Source organism: Rhinolophus sinicus, chromosome 18 (genome assembly GCF_057876585.1).
Source record: "Rhinolophus sinicus isolate RSI-liver-muscle chromosome 18, RSI-T2T, whole genome shotgun sequence".
Classification (NCBI taxonomy): Eukaryota; Metazoa; Chordata; class Mammalia; order Chiroptera; family Rhinolophidae; genus Rhinolophus; species Rhinolophus sinicus.
The window spans coordinates 31,812,818-31,832,954 of NC_142518.1; the positions used below are offsets into that span (position 1 = coordinate 31,812,818).

Below are 20,137 nucleotides of genomic sequence, written 5' to 3' on the forward strand. Positions count from 1 at the left end.
GGTGTATGTGCACATATGTGTATAAACAGATGAAGGAAGAAGCATAAATACTGACAAATGCTCATGGTTCCAACAGGAAAGAAGCATTATTAGCACATCCATTCCTTTTATATTGCTAATTGTGAAGGACAAACAACTCATGTTTAGGAATGGCCTGGCCTTGATTCCAATGGTAATACATGAATATTGAATGAGCCAGTCCAAGAGTACAAAAATCAAATCAACAGTATCATGTCAACTACATGGCAAATACTGAGGGACTCTAATAAAAAAGAAAAACCTAGGGCAGAGGACATATGATGCAGGAGTTAAATTAATAAAGAAATACATAAATAAAATAAAAAAACTGTAACACACATACATGCATTTACATGTACATATATATGGATCCTATGGATTGTTAGTGAATGATACTTGATGAAAATCTGAGCATTTTATAATATAATTTTGTGAACACTGGTGGGTTTTTTCAGGAATATCTACATTCATTTAGTCAACATAGGTAACTCTTCTATGTTCTTCTCCCTTGAATGCTTGTATACCTGTGTTATAGACTTTATAAAAAGAGAACTTGTAAATTGTTTCAAGAGATAACTCATAAGATTTACATTGAAAGATTCAATTAAAAGCAATGTTGTCCCAAAGTCTGCTCTGTTATGGTTGATGTGGGGAAAATCTTACATCAGAACATTTTGTTGAGGCAGAAGACAATCAGAAAGATTCCAAAAAATCGACTACAACGTTGGATTGGATGAAGTGCGACATTAGGTCTGAAGTAGGGAAAAAGGGAAGAAGTATTTCTGAGGTAAAAAGAAAAAAATGAAATGTTGGTTTTGGAGCAGGAGGGGAGAGCAACTTTGGTATTAAAATTAAAAGGAACCAGACATATGTAGATGGGATTTGGTTGCTGACAAACTTCCTTACCATCCCTTGGAGGAGCTGAGTAGAGTCACAGAAAAAAGTTTATTCACAATGGAGGAGAAAGGATGTAGATACCAAATGATTCACACTGATGAATGAATGATCCAATTACCTGAGGAGGTAGGGTCTTCTGAGAAATCTGGCAACTCTTCAGGGGGATCCCCATAGAATGAGTTGAATTTGTGACTTGACACAGCTGCTAGTACTGCACCCTAAAGCAGAGATGAAAAAACATTAAAACAAATATATAAATATAAAAAGTTAACAAATGGTTATTTAAGGATTACTCAGAAAGTCAAATACACAGATGACAGCTAGAAAAGGGGTAGCTTTTAAATAATTTTGGATTTCTTCAAATCAATCATGTATGCATATGCCAGAATAATACTGTTGGAGGTGCAAAAGTATATGAAACCAATTACATCTTGAATTCAAACACGTACCACACAATGTCTCTATAAAATGATGATGCAGAAGGATGTCTAATGAAATGGAAAGAGGCTTGTGATGAACTACATAAAGAAGGTTTTAGGGCCGGCCCAGTGGCTCAGGCGGTTAGAGCTCCATGCTCCTAACTCCGAAGGCTGCCGGTTGGATTCCCACATGGGCCAGTGGGCTCTCAACCACAAGGTTGACAGTTCGATTCCTCGAGTCCCACAAGGGATGGTGGGCAGTGCCCCCTGAAACTAAGATTGAACATGGCACCTTGAGCTGAGCTGCCTCCCGGATGGCTCAGTTGGTTGGAGTGTGGGCTCTCAACCACAAGGTTGCCGGTTCGACTCCTGCAAGGGATGGTGGGCTGTGCCCCCTGCAACTAGAAAACGGTGGCTGGAGCTGGAGCTGAGCTGCGCCCTCCACAACTAAGACTGAAAGGACAACAACTTGAAGCTGAATAGCACCCTCCACAACTAAGATTGAAAGGACAACAACTTGACTTGGAAAAAAAAAAAGGCCTGGAAGTACACACTGTTCCCCAATAAAGTCCTGTTCCCCTTCCCCAATAAAATCTTAAAAAAAAAAAAGGTTTTAAAACAATCTACATTATGATCTTATTTTGGAATAAAAGATTAATATAGATATAAAAGGCTGAACATATACACCAAACTGTTTGTAGTATTAATTATCTCTGGGAAGTAGGAATATGAGTCATTTTTCTTTAAAGCCCCCCTTTCTTTTTGTTAACAATGACTATGTGTTACTCCTGTATAGTATTTCTCAATCAGGCCACAGAGCAGAATCAACTACACGTGACTCTTTTAAACCACATGCATAGCCTGCCCTGATTCCTAGTTGAGAATCACTGACATATTGAGTGCAGGACATCCCTTAGGACGCTGGGTGGAAAAACGTTGGGAATTATTGCTTCAGTAACAAGAAGAACGCTAACAGTTATTTTGTAAAAGTGTTCAATTCTGCGAGTGTTAGGTGTAGGGCAAAATATCTGGGTGTGTTCCTTGGCTCTGGCACTTTCCAGCTGCGTGATGTTACTTGAGTCAATCATTTAACCTTTTGGGGTTTTCTCCTTTGTAAAGTGAGAATAGTAAAACCGACTTAACTTACCTTATAGGATTGTCAAAAGTCATTATGTATATGAAAATGCTTTGTAAACTGTAAAGCATTTTGTAAATGCAAATGATTACTAACCCTACTAATCTACTGCTAGAACATGAGCACAGCCTTTTTCTGGTCTAGGAAGAATTGCTCATTTAGGTAGTCTAAGTATCAGTTCACTGAAGTAATCTTAAGTCTAAATTTTAAATATTGAACTCTTGGATTATTTTTTGAAAAGGAAGATAAATCTTTCATGTGTGTAGGCATTTATTAAATACATGGAAACAGTAATAGAAATACATTTCCACAAAATTAAATTTTTTTGGGGGGCATGTTAGGGTTTCTTTCTATAAACAGAAATTGAAAAAGAGACAGACTGCAGAAAGGGAAGAGCAAAAAGCAGAAAAGTGATCTTGATACCGTGCCAGGCAACTTTTTAGATTTGCAAAAGTCTAGGGTTAATGCAGGAGAGGTTCTTATGTGGAATTTTATGGTCAGCTACCACGATAAAAAACAGTACTGAATGCTGAGTTCTTCTTTCTACAGTAGAAGCTTATTTCACTTTACGTATTATACATGTTCCCTAAAAAGTGGGTGGGAATGGAATTTTTACAAATCAAATCATATGCTTCCCACACACTGAGATTAAAATTTTAGAGATGTTTTATTTTTATTTCCAAATGAAGATTCAATTGAGTTTCTTTTTTAAATTAAATTTATTGGGGTGACATTGGTTACTTAGATTATATAAGTTTCAAGTGTACAATATTATAATACATTATCAGTATATTGTATTGTATGGTCATCATTCAAAGTTAAGTTTCCCTCTTTCACCATATATTTGACTCCCTTTGCCCTCTTCAACTTCCCCATCCCCCCTTTCCCTCTGGTATATGGTAGTTTTATGTTTCAAGGCCTGTTCTAGTTACTACTGTAGTCAAAGATCTAGAAATACTTATACTACTAGAAAAGCACTATTTAAAAAAGCCCTGAGAGGTAAATTCTTTTGAAATAATAGTAGCAAGTTCCTAATTTATCTGTTTTATGGCTAGCAGTTTTGTTTATTTAGTTCTTTAAACTCAGTGACTGCATGTGGTTTGAATTTTCAACACAAAGCTATTAGGTAATACGGCAAAATGGTTCCAAAACACTTTATGGATTTTGAGAATTTTATTAGAATTGGAGTCAACTTTAGAGATGATTCATTCTAAGAGACTCATTCTGTTGATGAGGAAACAGGTTCAGAGAGGCTTAGCAACCTGTTAAGGTTGCTGCCAACTTTGAGATAGAATCAGTAGTAGGCAGAATTGAGGTCCTCTAACTATGCTCCACAGTTCAAGGGTTTTTACTATTCTAGGTGTCAACAATCTTTGTCTGTAAAGGGTCAGACAGTAAATATTTTAGGCTTGAAGGCAATGACTCAACTCTGCCATTGTAGTGTGAAAAGCAGCCATAGACAATATGTGCATGAATGTTCATGCTGTGTTCCAGTAAAACTTTATATATAAAAATCGGTGGTGGGCTAGATTTGACTTCCAGGCAGGAGTTTGCTAACCCCTTGTACTACATTACTACTATTAAAGAGCTCAGATCTTATACAAGTAGTTCTTCAAACTTCCTACTTTATTAAATCCTTAATAAATAAGTTTTCTATCTAATTTAGTAGGTATACTTTAGTATGTTCTGAGAGTAAAACATATCAATTTCGAGTTAAGGAGACTATTCACAAGCTGTTAAGATAACTAATACTAAAGATGCAATTTTCTAAGCCAATTAACCTAGAAAGGAGAAGGCAGATTCTAAATGCAAAGAAAAAGAGAACTACAAGGAATTAATTCTTAACTTAATCATAATTATAGTTCATATGCCAAACATCAAAATGGAATGCTCTCAGCTAGATGATTGTGTGTCTCATTTAAGGAAGTGGAAAACAAGAAATGGGTTAGCTCAGACTTCTGCTATGTTAAACTACTAAATGAACTTAAGAAGGCAACAAAATTATTAAGTAAGGAACACAGGAGTTGAACACACGTATAACTGACTTGAAGACAACAGCAAAAAAACCAATGTGTACTCCCTTTTTGGTGCCCCCTAACTGAGCTCAGAAACAAGCACCATGAAGCTTGATAGACACAGGGCAGGTACACTTTAACAAGTCTAAATACAAAATACACAAGTATAAGATGTAGAATAACTGGCATTGTACCCAAATGGCAAGGTAACACATAGTTATAATATAATATACTGAGGGGGAAAAGCCCAGCACAGGGACATACAAATATGAATGTGACACAGAATTCAAGAGAGGGTCATCTTAATAGGATGCAGAACACTGAACTCAAAGCCTTAAACTTGGAAAGGGTGAGGCTGAACAGAGGTAACTAAAAGGCTAGAAAATCATTTCAAGGTAGAGATGTTAAAGGATTTGGGTCGATTACATTTAAGAATTAAGTCCTAGATGATGAGATCATAGATTCAATCAGAACTTTTGATCTCTCTCCACATAATTACAGCCAAAGTTATCATTTGGCTGTAACTATATGGAGAGACTATGAAGTTATCATAGTCAGCATAGCCTATATAGATATGATACTCAAGCATAACCTAAACACAGGTCTAAAACCTGGAATTTCATAACATTAAGTCAGGATATACTAATGAAGGAGGCCATGCTATCTTCTCTGAAGAAAACTAAAAATGAGATTTATAAGCGTAGTAGACATGGCTATAGTTAAGAGCAATTGCATGGCATAGATATCTTAGGAATCCTTTTAGTCTATGAAAAAGTACTTTATAAAGATGGTCTTTAGAAGCCACACTGCCTAACTTAGGAAGTAATAAATTCTACGTTTCAGAATCAAATTAATAGAACTGCTTTGTAAAATCAATGTAGGAGGATCAAAATCACTTTAATTATGATTTATGCAACTGCTCATATCAGAATAATAGTTTTCAGTTTTTAGACTCAAAGATGCCTTTCAGATACTAGATTTACTGCTCTGAGTAGCTGGAGCCCACAACTGCTATGCTAACCTACTGCCTCTACACAAACCCTCATGACATGAAAAGACTACATAAATGTTGGCTTTTATTAGGGCACAAAGGTCCTTGAGAAATCCTTAAGTTAGTTCTCGTCGAATTAATAGAAAGGGGACAAATGCCAAAAGGCAGCTATTAGAGCTTCCTGGTTGACCTTTCAAAAGGTGCTGCACAGGCGTAATCATTGCTCTCAGAGGTGCCAATACTCCAGACAGCGGTGTTGTACAATACTAGAACTTTCTGCAGTGAGAGAAATGTTCTATACCTGTGTTATCCAATACAGTGGTCATAAGCCACATGGGGTACTGAGCACTTGAAATGTGGCTACTGCAACTGAGAAATCAAATTCAAAATTTTATTTAATATTAATAAATTAAAATTAAAATCTAAGTAGCTACATATGGCTAGTGGCTACTGCATTGGATAGTGCAGCTCTATAAAGTACTGGAAAACAGGATTCCTTAAACAACCTTTTTCTAGTTCTGCAAAGCTCAGGAATCCAAGAGACCAATGAGTAAGTCAGAGAAGCATGCAGGCTATACTTTTGCAATTTGCAAAATCAATAAAGGAAAATTATAGAAAGTCATCAGAAATCTCCCTCACTTTCTATATATACAAGGAACAAATGATTTCCCTTAAATTGAATCACATGGATTCAACTCACCATGTCCTGAACTGATTGCAATAAACTTACCCAAATAAAGAATCTTGCTTCTATTTATATAGAATTTCTTCAACATACTTCACTGTGGGGAAATCTGCTCTCTAGACATAGAAATAACTCATGAAGCAAAAGGCATGATTTCTAGAACAGATTCCCTCCTGAGCCTCTTCCCTAGGTAGACATGCTCAGACCCTCACAGACACGCCCCTAGTGCTCTCCCCACCTTTCCATCCTACCCTTGCTCAGCAACTCCTTCAAGTAGAGGACAGCCAGGGTGAGTACAGGTGTGGCTCCTTAAGGAACACACAGAGCACAGATTTTCTAGACAGCCTAGACTGCACAGCCTGTCCCATGCATTTTCTCAAACGGGGCTTTTCCCCCTCAGTTTGAGAAAATATGATCTTCATATCTAGTCCCCTGCTCAGGCCTATGTAGTTTATTAAAGAAAGTATTGTTTCTAAAGGATTTTTAAAAACTGAAATATTGAAATTCTAGAGCTTAGTATGAAATAAAAGAGTGAAAAAAAAAGAACCCCAACATATGAAATGTCTGGTAACCAAAATGGGGAAAAAATTTTCCATCGTAATTTACAGATGCAAAAATAAAATAATGACATAAAGAAAAATAAAAAGAAGTGTGTGATAATAATTCAAATCACATGCAGGGTTCCATAAACTTTTTTAAATCTACAGTTTGAAACACAGTCTGAAAATGATGTTAATGCTTCTAATTATCCAAATAATTTTCTCATTAGGGATTTGTTGTCTCCTGCAGCCTGCTGAAGAGATTAAATGCCAAAATCAAAGTACAAATATGGAAAGGAACAATTTCTGACTGTTTAGTATTGATACTACTATAACCAGTCATAAGTAATCATCTTGAAATTTCAGCAAAGTAAAATGAATAATGTGTTATATTTTGGCATAGACTAGTTTTACAAAACTTACTGAATGAGAAAAAGGTTCAATTGTGAAAACAATAAATTCACCATCAAAAATACCTGTTTGGGTAAAAACCTTTTGGAGGGCAAGTTAGTTACAGAGATAAAAAATCTTGGGGCGGCTGGATGGCTCAGTTGGTTAGAGCGCGAGCTCTCAACAACAAGGTTGCCAGTTCAATTCCCCACATGGGATTGTGGGCTGTGCCCCCTGCAACTAAAGATTGAAACCGGCAACTGGACTTGGGGCTGAGCTGCGCCCTCCACAACTAGACTGAAGGACAACAACTTGGAGCCGATGGGCCCTGGAGAAACACACTGTTCCCCAATATTCCCCAATAAAAAAAACCCCCAAAAAAACCCTTAAGTACATGTATAAACTTTGATGCCAACAATTTCAGTAGCAGAGAACTTACCCTAAGAATATAATCAGAGCTGTACAAAGATTTATTAATGAAAATAGCCAATGCAACAGTATTTATGGCCATGAAAAACTGGAAGCGATCTCCTTGTCATTGAATTATAGTCGTAAGCACATATGATGGATTTTTCTGGAACCATTACAGTTTGTTCTTTAGAGTAGTAACTCTCAATAAGGTGGACATATCACAGTCACCTAAGGGGCTTTCCAATAAAGATGCACCCCTCTAACCTCCTGCATGCCTAGGGCTGAGGGAGGGAGGGGTGACATCTTGGGTGAGCTGAGTGGTGTAGTTAGCCACTGTTACTATGGTACCGCGGCATATCCTTCAAGTGTGCCAAAGTGAAAGCCAGTATTTAAGAATATTTTGTCTCATGGCTTAAAAAATGTGGGTTATGTGAAATCTACATAACATAAAAGTCACCATTTTAAAGGGTACGATTCAGTGATATTTAATAGATTCAAAATGCTATGTGGCCACCACTTCTGTCTAGTTTCCAAAACATCTTTATATCTCCCACCCACCCCAATCCCTATACCTATTAAGCAGTCACTACTCAGTGCCAGGAAATTACCAATTTGCTTTTTCTCTCTATGGATTTATAGATATAAATACCTATTCTCTATATTACAAATTAATGGAATCATCCAATAGGTAGCCTTTTATGTCTTTTACTGTATGTGGATATCAAACTGCCCCAGCACCAGTTGTTGAAAAGACTTTACCTTCCCCATTGAATTGCCTTGGCAACTTTTGTTGAAAATCAACTGACCACATATATGTGTTTATTCCTGAACTCTTAATTCTGCTCCACAATCTACATGCCTATCCTCATACCATACTGGCATCACAGTGTCCTGATGCCTGTAGCTTTATAGTAAGTGTTGAAATTGGAAAGTATGAGTCTTCCAACTTTGTTCTTTCTTACAGATTGTTTTGGCTATTCTAGGTCCTTTGCATTTCCATATAAATTTTGGGATCAGTTTGACAATATCTGCTAAAACTTTGATAGGGATTGTGTTGAATCTATAGATCAATTTGGAAAGAACTATTATTTTAATACTATTGAGTCTTCCGATTCACGAACATTAAATATCGCTCCATTTAGTTAGATTCTCTTTAATTTCTCTCAGCAATGTTAGTTTATAAGGCTTATACTTCTTTTGTTAAATTTGTTCTTAAGTAGTTCATCCTTTTTGATGCTATTGTGAGTGGAATTGTTTAATTTTAAGATTGTTCATTGCTCATATATAGAAACACAATTCAATTTTATATATTGATCTCATATCCTATGACCTTGCTAAACATGTTATTTCTAATAGTTTCTTTTTGAAGATTCCTTAGGATTTTCTATATACAGGATCATGTCATCATGTAAACAAAGGCAATTTTACTTTCTTTCCAATCTGGATGCCTTTTATTTTGTTTTCTTGCCTGACTGCACTTGAGCCTGAGTGTTTGTATTTTTATTAAGTTCCTAAGTGATGGTGATGCTGCTGGTCTGGGGAATTGCACTTGGAAAGCCAGTGCTCTAAAGAATGTATATCACACAATGGATATGATACTAGAGGAGAATAATGGAAGAGAAGTGAATGCTATATCACAAGTATAAGATCCTTTCTTTCTAGATACTGTGAAGGAAAATGATCTAAATGGTCAGAAAAATCTAAGCATAGTTATTAATATTTTGGAAGAAATACAGAAATAGAGATTATCCAGTGAAAGTTTTCGTGGTCTACACATTTTTAAATAGCCTTTAAAAAAACCTCAAAATGTTAACGTCAATGACTGGGAAAAAAGTTAAAATGGTGTGGAGTGTCCACTGAAGAATTACAGTTATTTATAAATAGAGTACCAAATCAAAGTTATTAACACTAAAATCATAATAAAACAAATAAAAACAATAATAATATTAATAGCCAATAATCTCGATGGAGCACTTATGACTAACAGGTAGTATGCTAATTGCTGTAATATTAATTCATTAAAACCTTACAACCCTATGAGTTAGCTATTATCATTATGATAAGGAAGTTGAGACACAGAGAATTTAAGCTTGTTCAAAGTTATACAACGTGTGTCAGAGCCAGGATTCACCCCAGGCAATGTAGGTCCAGAGCCCACTCCTTCCCATAATACTGTATTCCTTCTCTTTCTTCTTGCCACCAACAATAAAAATGTCCTACCTCTAAGTAACAAAAGTAATTTTCTCCTGCTTTCTGAGAACTTTCTTTTTAATCATTTCAAAGGGAGTCATAAAAATTTAGTTGCTGCCCACCATTTGAGAAGCTTGAAAATAGTGTCTGGATAGAAGGATGGGTGCCTAGCCGTTCGTTTGTGAAAATAAATTGTGTGGTGGGCTCTGGAAGCCAGGGAAATTGCAATCTCTGTTCTAGAAGCTTACAGGAGAGGCAGAATGAGGAGAATTAGTTCCCTGAGGAGGGTAAGTGTAACATGCTTTAACCAGAGTGGCTGAATCACTCAAAGGAACACAGCCGTGGCAGAAGGAAAAACAGTAAATGCTGATGTTCCTAATTCTAGATTGTTTGGTGGGTCTTGAAACTTTAAATATCCTTCCAAAGGGATGTGGTAAATTCACATGACCCCTTTCTGCTGTGACAGCTTGGCCCTGTCCAAATGAATCTTAGTCACCACTTTGGCTATTTTAGGCCCAAGTCTGATTTTGTGGCACTGGGAGAAATACAGCGTATGTTTCTTGTGATGGAGCAAACCTGAGCCCTGTATTTGGTCAATGAAACGTTCAGCCCCAAAGAGAGTAATGTCACATAGGCCAAAGCAGCATTAGAGTTACGAAGACTTTAGGGAAGAACTGAAAAAGAAGCATAATTAATGGATTCTTTGCGGGGGTTGTGGGGTAGGGAGGAAACTAACTTTAAAAACAGCTGACCAAAATTCACTTTGGATAATAAGATTTTTTCTTTTGTAGGCGACACTGGTTTGGGTGTATACCAAAACAAAGAAATAAAAGTCCTGGGAAACTTCTTGGGGCGCCATATTAATAACTATTTTTGCCAAAGACTTTTAAAGCAAAGAGAGAAGAGCCAGTTTGAATCTCTGCTCTAAAAACAACTGGGAGAAAGACTTGACTGGGAATAACCATCACCCAACAATGGCATGTTAAAATTTCCCTTGCTCTGGGGCCAGCCCGGTGCTTCAGCTGCTTGGAGCTCCACGCACCTAACGCCGAAGGCTGCCGGTTTGATTCCCACATGGACCAGTGGGCTCTCAACCACAAGGTTGCCGGTTCAATTCCTCGACTCCCACAAGGGATGGTGGGCTGCGCCCCCTGCAACTAACAATGGCAACTGGACCTGGAGCTGAGCTGCGCCCTCCACAACTACGATTGGAAGGGCAACAACTTGACTTGGAAAAAATCCTGGAAGTACGTACACACTGTTCCCCAATAAAGTCCTGTTCCCCTTCCCCAATAAAATCTTTAAAATAAAATTTCCCTGGCTCTGTGTAGCAGAGCTGTCCAAGAGAACTTTCTGCAATGATAGAAATGTCCTGTATGTGCGTTATCCAATATAGTAGCCACTAGCCACATATGGTTACCGAGCACTCGAAATGTACTAGTGTGACTGAGGAACTGACCTTTGAATTAATTTTAACTTAAATTGCTACATGTGGCTTGTGGCTACTATGTTGGAAAGTTCAGCTGTATAGGATAATACTGTGGCCTATATAGTTTTCCTAAAATTCATATAAATGTTCTTATAAATCTAGAGTTATACACAACTATTCACATATTTCAAGGATTGAATAATAATGAACAATATTATTGCAACTTATGACATATCTGAAAATACAAATAAAAGTTTTATAGTTGGCAGGAGTTGTGTGGCTAAGAGGGACTACTATCCAATCAACCACATAGAGGAAAGAGTTAAATTTTTTTTACAGTTATCAAAAGCAAGCCAAACATAAGTTTATTTTAAGACCGTAAAAGAATAGAGTATCCTCTTTTGAGGGGGAGGGGAGAAATGCTATTCTATAAAATGTTTGCCTACTGCTGAAAAGACTCCATTATTTTATACTGAGTATTTAAAAAAATTTTTTAAAGTCAAATGGGCTCCCTATATGGGGTAATTACTAATTTTGTGTGTGTGTGTGAGGTGGAGGATAGGGAGAGTAGTAAAAGGAGAAACGTACCTAGAAAGAACAAAGAAAAGATAAGAAAAGTAATTTGAAAACATTTTCTAGTATCCCAAGGTAGTGGGGATTTTTACTGCTTTCTGATGGTTGTTCAATTCTAGTTCCAATTCTAATTCGGTATTGTTTCCATTGAACTAAACTACATTTTTTTGTCAAATATTTGTTTGAGAAAACATGACCTAGATTTATGTAAACAACAAAAGAACAAGACAAACAAATGAGAAACAGAAACTCATAGACACAGATAATAGTTTAGTGGTTACCAGAGGGTAAGGGGTGTGGGGGGTGGTAGATGAGGGTAAGGGGGATCAAATATATGGTGATGGAAGGAGAACTGACTCTAGGTGGTGAACACACAATGTGATTTATAGATGATGTAATACAGAATTGTACACCTGAAATCTATGTAATTTTACTAACAATTGTCACCCCGATAAACTTTAATTAAAAGAAAATAATGGATAATAATAGTAAATTAGTTTTTAAAGCAATTTTATCTCTGCTATGAATTTTAAAAATAACATATAAAATATCATTAATCTTCCATTTATTATAACTTATTGTTTGGATTCATACTTAGATATTACTTTACATGATTTAAAAAACCAAAATCTTATTGAAAAGATGGTAATTTTTGGAAGTGAGAATTTAGCTATAAGAAAAATAATGGCCAACACCAGGATATATTTATGGGCCCTGAAACAGAATAAAACCATGATCATCAACTGTATCTGTCTGGCTTTTTGATGATTTCTTTAATTTACCTTTAGTTTCCTCCTTGCATTGAATTTCCTCAGTTGCTCTACTGTTTCTGGAAGATGAATCTTGTAGGCATAACGATCCCTCTCCTATAAAAGAAGAAAGATAATCAACACTTATAACTGTATAAAAAAGTGAAGAAGCTTAACCTAAAACAAACAATAAAGTCCTAATTATTAAATGTAAAACTTAGATTGAATCCTAGGAGACTGGAGATTTTATTCCATGATACTGGTAAACATTCTCAAACAAGGCATATGAAGGTCAAAACTAATAGTAAAATAATGTTTTATTTTTAGCAATAATAAAGGGACGAAATAATGGGTCAGATATATGGCTAAAATAATTAATCATAATGTGATGAAGGTATGAAGTTACCTTTGATATGATCTTGTCAGGTAAAATAAGCATTTGAAAAATTAACTGCACAACTTATTCAGCATTCTGAGTTATTAGGAATAACTGGATTTTTTTTAAAAATCACAGTATCTTGAACTAGAACAAACTTCAAGGCCATCTAATTCAACCATTTCCCCATGTGGGATCCCCTTCCATCCCCGATGGATGGAAGACCATTCTGTATGACCTTGTCCAATAGTGGATCATTTCTTTATGGCAGACCACTACAATTTTAAGAAAGTGAGAAAGTTCTTACTCAGCCTGGGCCCATATCTGGCTTGTTTGGGCATCACCTCTTCCATATAATAACCCTTCAGTAGTTAAGAGGGAGAATCATGCTTCCACTAAATCTATTCTGTGATAATGTCTCCAGTCACCTCAACTATTCCTCATGCATATGTCAGAGCTCTTTTGTCATTCTTCTATCTTCCCCTTTGGTTCTATTCTAATTTGTCAATGTACCCTAAAGATTTATATGCTATCAGTATTAATTTCAGAAATATTTCTTGAGAGCCTGCTATGTGCCAGGCATTGTTCTTATGTACTTGGAATACATAAGTAAACAAAACCAACAAAGCTAAATCGTAGAGTATGTTAAAAGTGCTACAGAATAAAGCAAATAATAAAGCAGAATAAGAGGGACTGGGTACACTACAACTTAAAATAGGGTGGCCAAAGTAGGTCCAGTTGAGAAAGTCACGTCCAAAAGAGGTGAGTGAGTGTTCTAGGCAGAGAGAACAACCAATGCAGACTCAAAGGAGGGAGTGTGCCTGGAATTTGACAACTAGCGAGGAGAGCCTTGTGTGTGGAGTAAAGAGTAGGTTAGCTCAGAGAGAAGATAAGGCTGGGAATAGGCCTTAAAGGGCCTTTGGCTTTTATTCTGAGTGGAAGAGGGAGACATTGGAGGGTTTCAAGCTGGAGTGACATGATCTGACAGCTTTAAAGGAACACTCTGCTGGTTGTGTTGAGATTAGATTGGAAGGGGACAAGGACTGAAAAAAAAAAAAAAGCAGGAAGACCAGTTTGGAGGCTACTACAGTAATCCAGGGGAGAGATGATGGATGAAATCAGACGGAAACAATAAAAAGGGTAAAAGGAGGTAGACTGAATATGTTTTGTTTTGTTTTCCCCAAAAACTTTTACTGAGGTATAATTAACATATAAAAACTGCACATTTAAAATGTATAATTAGATAAGTTTTGACATATGTATATAACCATAAAACCATCACCACAATCAAGATAACGAATAATCCATCACTCTCAAAAGTTTCCTCATGTTCCTATGCCATCCCCATCCCAGTCCCCAGGTAACCACTGACCTACTTTCTATCACTACAGATTGGTTTACATTTCCTAGAATTTTAATAAATGGAATCATACAGTATGTACTCATTATTGTCCAGCTTCTTTCACTCAGCATAAGGATTCTGAACTTTATCCACATTGCTGTATTAATAGTTCATTCCTTTTTATTGCTGAGTGGTATTCCATTCCAAGGATCCATATTCCAAGGATACGTCACAATTTTTTAATCCATTCATCTGTTGATGGACCCTGGGGTTCCAATTTTTGGCTATCAGAGATAAAACTGCTACCAACATTAATGTACCAGTCTTTGTATGGACATATATTTCATTTTTCTTAGGTAAATACTTAGGAGTAGAATGACTGGGTCATATTATAAGAGTATGTTTAACTTTTTAAGAAATTGCCAAACTGTTTTTCAAAGTGGTTGCACCATTTTACATCTCCAGAGCAGTGTATCAGTTCCAGTTGTTCTATATCTTCACCAATACTTGGTGTGGTTAGTCTTTTTGATTTTAGCCATTCTGATACATGTGTGTATAGATGTCTCATTGTGGCATTCATTTGTATTTCCCTAATAATTAAGGATGTTGAGCAACTTGTGTGAGCTTATCTGACATCCATTTGTCTTCTTTGTTGAAGTGTCTGTTGAAATCCTTTCCCATATTAAAACTTGGGTTGTGTGTTTTCTTACTGAATTTTAAGAATTCTTTATATATTCTGGGCATAAGTCCTTTATCAGATATATAATTTGCAAATATTTACTCCCAATTTGTGGTTTGTCTTTTCTTTTTTTCCCTAAATTTATGTTTTAAGTGTGGTTTTCCAGGACCCATCAGCTCCAAGTCAAGTAGTTGTTTCAATCTAGTTGTGGAGGGCGCAGCTCACAGAGGCCCATGTGGCGATCGAACCCGCAACCTTGTTGTTAAGAGCACCGCGCTCTAACCATCTGAGCTAACCAGCTGCCCTGTGGCTTGTCTTTTCATTCTTTTACAGTGTCTTACAAAGAACCGAAGTTCCTAATTCTGAATATATTTTGAAGGTAGAGAGAACAGGATTTTCTGACGAATTGGATGGGGGGTGTGAGAGAAAGAGAGGAGTCAAGGGCAATACCAAGGTTTTCAGTGTGAACAACTGGAAATCTGACACCAAATGAAATGAAGAAGAAGACTGAAGGCAGAATAGATTTTTTTTTTTTGGGGGGGGTATGGTGAGATGGGAATGAGATCAGGGCTTTAGTTTTGGATATGTTATGCTTGAGATACCTAAAGTTGAAGTGGAGATTCAAGTAGGTACTTGGACAAATAAGCCCAGAGTTCAGGAGAGGTCTGGGCTGGGAATAATTTTTCTGGGGGGTCATAAACATTTAGAAGGTAGTAAGTATTAAGTTAGTACTTAACTACAGTATGTTCCAGGCACTGAATTTGGGACTTTCACAGGCATTATCCCATTTATTTTTTAAAACAACTACATAAGATAGTAGAATAATGCTCAAACGGCACATAATGGCTCAAACTGGACATAATTGTCATCATCATAGCTAGCATTTACTGAGGTCTTATTATATGCCAGACACTGTTCTAGTGATTTAAATGTTTATATTACTCATTTCTCACAGCAATCCTATGAAGTACACATCATTATTACCCTATTACATAGTTGAGAAAAATGAGATGCATTATACCAGATGAAGATTAATTAGTATGGAGAGAAGTGGCCCTTTAACTTTTCTTGATCTGGACACTACATAATATTTGTAAATTCAGTTCAAGGTGATATTATTATTATTATTATTATTATTATTATTATTTTGTAACTAAAATTCTTGTTTCCATATGAGCCACTTCTAAAATCAATGTTTTGGTGTCATGTACTTACATAATTTATTTTTGAATTTAAATGTAGAATTTTACAGTTAGCCCTTTCAAAATTTCGCCATATTATCAGTGAAAACTCCTAAGGAATGAATACAAACACTTCAAAAATTTACTTTCTATATTAATGACTAAAAAGTAACAAGAGTTCCACTGGAGAGCAAAATTATATCTTTCTTGAGTATACACACAACACTCAATGTCAAAATGACTACAAGTTTCAACTCTGCTAGAGTCTATGCTAAATACCTTGGAAATGAGTTCATTATCTTTAGGGACTTAACCTCCTTTCCCTGCACTGAGCCAAAATAGGTTCACAGGGGGCAGCTGGTTAGCTCAGCTGGTTAGAGTGTGGTGCTTTTAACAAGGTTGCCGGTCCGATCCCCACATGGGTCACTGTGAGCTGTGCCCTCCACAACTAGATTGAAACAACTACTTGACTTGGAGCCGATGGGTCCTGGAAGAACACACTAATAAATAAAAGTTAAAAAAACAACCCCAAAACAGGTTCACAAATACAGAAGACATAAGAATTTATCAAATAATTAGCAGAGAGAAGGATAAAATTGCTATTTTAGAAGCAATGGGATCTTTTAATGGATTGCTGTTACTGATTATGGATTATAAATTTTAATTGTTATGCCTGGTGATGTTTAATTGACATAAAGTGTTTCCCTGAGTTCTGTGAGTTGTTCTAGCAAATAATCAAATCCAAGGGAAGGGGGGGGTCATGGAAAACTCCAATTTGTAGCCAAGTTGGATACAAGTTGTGAGTAACATGGGGACCTACTACTTGCAAATGGCATCTGAAGTGGGGAGCAGTCTTGTGGGACTGAGCCCTTAACCTGTGGGGTCTGCATTAACTCCAGGCAGTGTCAGAATTGAATTGAAATGTAGGACACCCTGCTGGTGTCAAAAGAATTGCTTGGCACATACATCTGATGTCAGAAGTGTTGTGAGTGTGGTAGTAGTGTAAGAGCAAAGGAGAAACACACAGAAGTGAGTTTTCCCTAAGCACTTATATATTGTATAATTTCATTTTTATTATACTCTCGAATGGACAAAAATTATAGTTATGAACAATGGGTCAGTAGTTACTAGGGGTTAGGGTCGGGAGGAGGATATGATTATTAGCATGAGAGGTGACAGAACAGTTCTATATGCTGATCATGGTGGTGGTTATACAATTCTATACATGTGATAAAATTTCATAGAACTATTCACACATACACACACAAAAAGGAATACATATAAAAACTGGTGAAGTTCAAAAGCCTGTAGTTTAGTTAACAGTAGTGCTCCAATGCTGATTTCTTAGTTTTGATCATTGTGTTATGGTTTATAAGATGTTATCATTGGGGGAAGAACGGTGAAGAGTACGTGGGAACTCTGTACTATTTGTGCCACTTTTGTGTGAGTCTGAAATTATTTCAAAAGTAAAAGTTTAAAATACATCACTTTCACTCTACGTGTTTAACCCTCCTATGGGTTTCTTAATTCTAAATACCTCGAATCACTCGCTGAGCCCCGTCAATTTTCTTTCCTTAAAATCTCTCAGTCCGGGTACCTCTTTCCCGCTCCCACTTTTACTCCCTGGTCCAGGCCCCTGTCGCCTCCTGATTGGACACCCACCCACAGCTTCTATAAGATCTCTTTGCATCTTCTGCTTGCATCCGACAGGCAACCCACCTGCTCACAGTGTCCAAAGGAATTATATAAGCATGCTGCTTGCACTGTACCATTGCACAAAAGCTGGCAGCAGCTTTTTACTCTCTATATCCTAATATCCAAAGTACTTAGTTTTGCATTCTAGACTGTATATCGTCTTCACTCAAACAAAAATTTCCAGGCTGCTACTGCTACAATCCTTCAAATAGCTGACATTTGTACAGAAACCTTATCTATGGTTTCACTTTCCATGGTTTTAGTTACTCGCTGTCAACCATGGTCCAAAAATATTAAATGGAAAATTCCAGAAATAATCAATTCATAAGTTTTGAATTGTGTGCATTCTGAGTAGTGTGATGAAATCTCGCGCCATCCCACTCTGTCCTACCCTGGATGTGAATCATTCCTTTGTACAGCATATCCATGCTCTATATGCTTCCTGCACATTAATCACTTAGTAGCCACCCTGGTCATCAGATCAACTGTTTTATGTTATTAATTATTGTTGTTAATCTCTTACTGTGCCTAATTTATAAATTAGACTTTAGCATAGGTATGTATGTATAGGACAAAACATAGTATATATAGGTTTCAGTACTATCCGCGGTTTCAGGTATCTACTGGGGGTCTAGGAACGTATCCTTCTAGAATAAGGGAGGACTACTATATTATGCCAGTTTGCTTCCTGCCCCTACCACGCACTGAACACTTTGTGATGCTTTGCCCGTGCTCTCCTGTACTTCCCACATGGAGCTCATGGCCCACTTCAGTCCCACTAACACGTGCAGCCTTCCCTGGAGCTCCAGTTTAGTGATCTTTCACGTTCCTCATTAGTCTTCCTGAGCCTGTACTTCTGTACTCCTGTGTGGTGCATCTCACATGTGACTCTTTGAGGTTCTCCTTCTGTGTCTTCATGTTATATTACTATCATTTGAAAATCCATTTCATAGCCTAACTATGCTTTTCTGTAATAGATTGGGAAGTTTAGTCCATAGCAGACTGTGAACTCTATTTCCAGTGAACACCTTTTCTGCTCACCATTCACTAAAGTGAAGTGGAGAGATAAGGGCATAGTAAAAAATGTTTGTTTATAAAATTATGATTTCTGATATTTTCTAAGCAGATGAAATCATGAGATTCAAAAACTATCTATTAAGGAATCTCTTAACAGCAAACAATAACAGAACCCTAAGGCATTATAAATGAGACACAAGAACAAAAACAAATTGTTCTGGACTAATCCTACCTGAAATTAACAGTAATGTCACATGAATTCAGAAAAATTTCTACAGAATGTGCCTTACATTTTAATGAAATACTTGATTCATTGTCCTTTTTACACACTAGCTGCTGAATATACATTTAATTAGTGTGTTGGTTGATTTTTTCCAAAATTCAAATTGATTTAGCCTGACAGAAATACTCTTTTCACGTTTTAGTACAGTAATATACTTTAGGGTCTACATGTTAATGCTACAAAAGTTGTGAAAAGAGCTCAGCCATCTCTGAGGAAAGTACAATTTTAGTTGGTCCTAATTTTGTTGGAATGAATATTCACAGCAAGCATCACTAATTTAGACAGATAAAGGTGTTAAACACTGGTATGATTTAACAACCATGAGACATTCACATATTACTTGGTATATTTACTGAAATTCTTTTTTTTTTTTTTTTAAATATCCGTTTTATTTTTTACTTTTTTTTAAGGAGGGCACAGCTCACAGTGGTCCATGCGGGGATCGAACCAGCCACCTTGGTGTTATCAGCACCACGCTCTAACCAACTGAGCTAACTGGCCATCCCATGAAATTCTTTTTTGATATGAAATGATTGAAAGGACATCATTTTTTTTTTCACCAAAGAAATAATTCTTCTTATTTTTGTGGGGTTTTTTTTTTTTTTTTTTTTTTTTTTTTGACATAAAGCAATGGTATTATGACTTTGGGCATTCTGCATTAGAAAGATTTTCATCATCTTATTCCTTCACTTTGCAGTTATTCAGCAGTTTTTCATATTTAAACCATAGCTTAAATTTTAGCCATTACTAAATTAATACCACTACATCCACAGCAATGATTTACAAGTTTACATGGACAAGTATTTAAATATAACAAGTCTGTTCTCATCAGCTAGATAACATTCTCATTGAATTCTTCCATCTTCAGATGACACATAAGCAGTGAAGGTAAACTGTAGTTCCTATATGACACACGACGCTGACCTCAGTTTCTGGACCTTTTTCATTTAAGTTATTGACATTTCTGTCTTCTGTCTTTCTGGGGCCAGAAATCGATATTATGTATTAAGCTCAGGTTATTTCAAATGAGAACCATTGCAGGCACAAGGGTTTCTAAAAATAAATGTTATTAGTCAAGATAAGCATGATAATGAAAGCCAAATTTTCTAAAGGATCTTAACAA

The 20,137-nt window shown here is 36.4% G+C and overlaps 1 protein-coding gene across 14 annotated transcripts in view; it reads right to left on the reverse strand.

Moving 5' to 3' along the window:
• CASK (calcium/calmodulin dependent serine protein kinase) overlaps positions 1–20,137 on the reverse strand; it is a 361,531-nt gene that overhangs the window by 85,898 nt on the left and 255,496 nt on the right. For all 14 annotated transcript variants that reach the window (XM_019747875.3, XM_019747874.3, XM_019747869.3 and 11 more), the window contains exons 9-10: positions 12,475–12,558; positions 1,034–1,133 (exon numbers count right to left, since the gene is read on the reverse strand). In XM_019747875.3, coding sequence (XP_019603434.1) covers positions 1,034–1,133; positions 12,475–12,558 — 184 coding nt within the window. The remainder of the gene's footprint in view (positions 1–1,033; positions 1,134–12,474; positions 12,559–20,137) is intronic.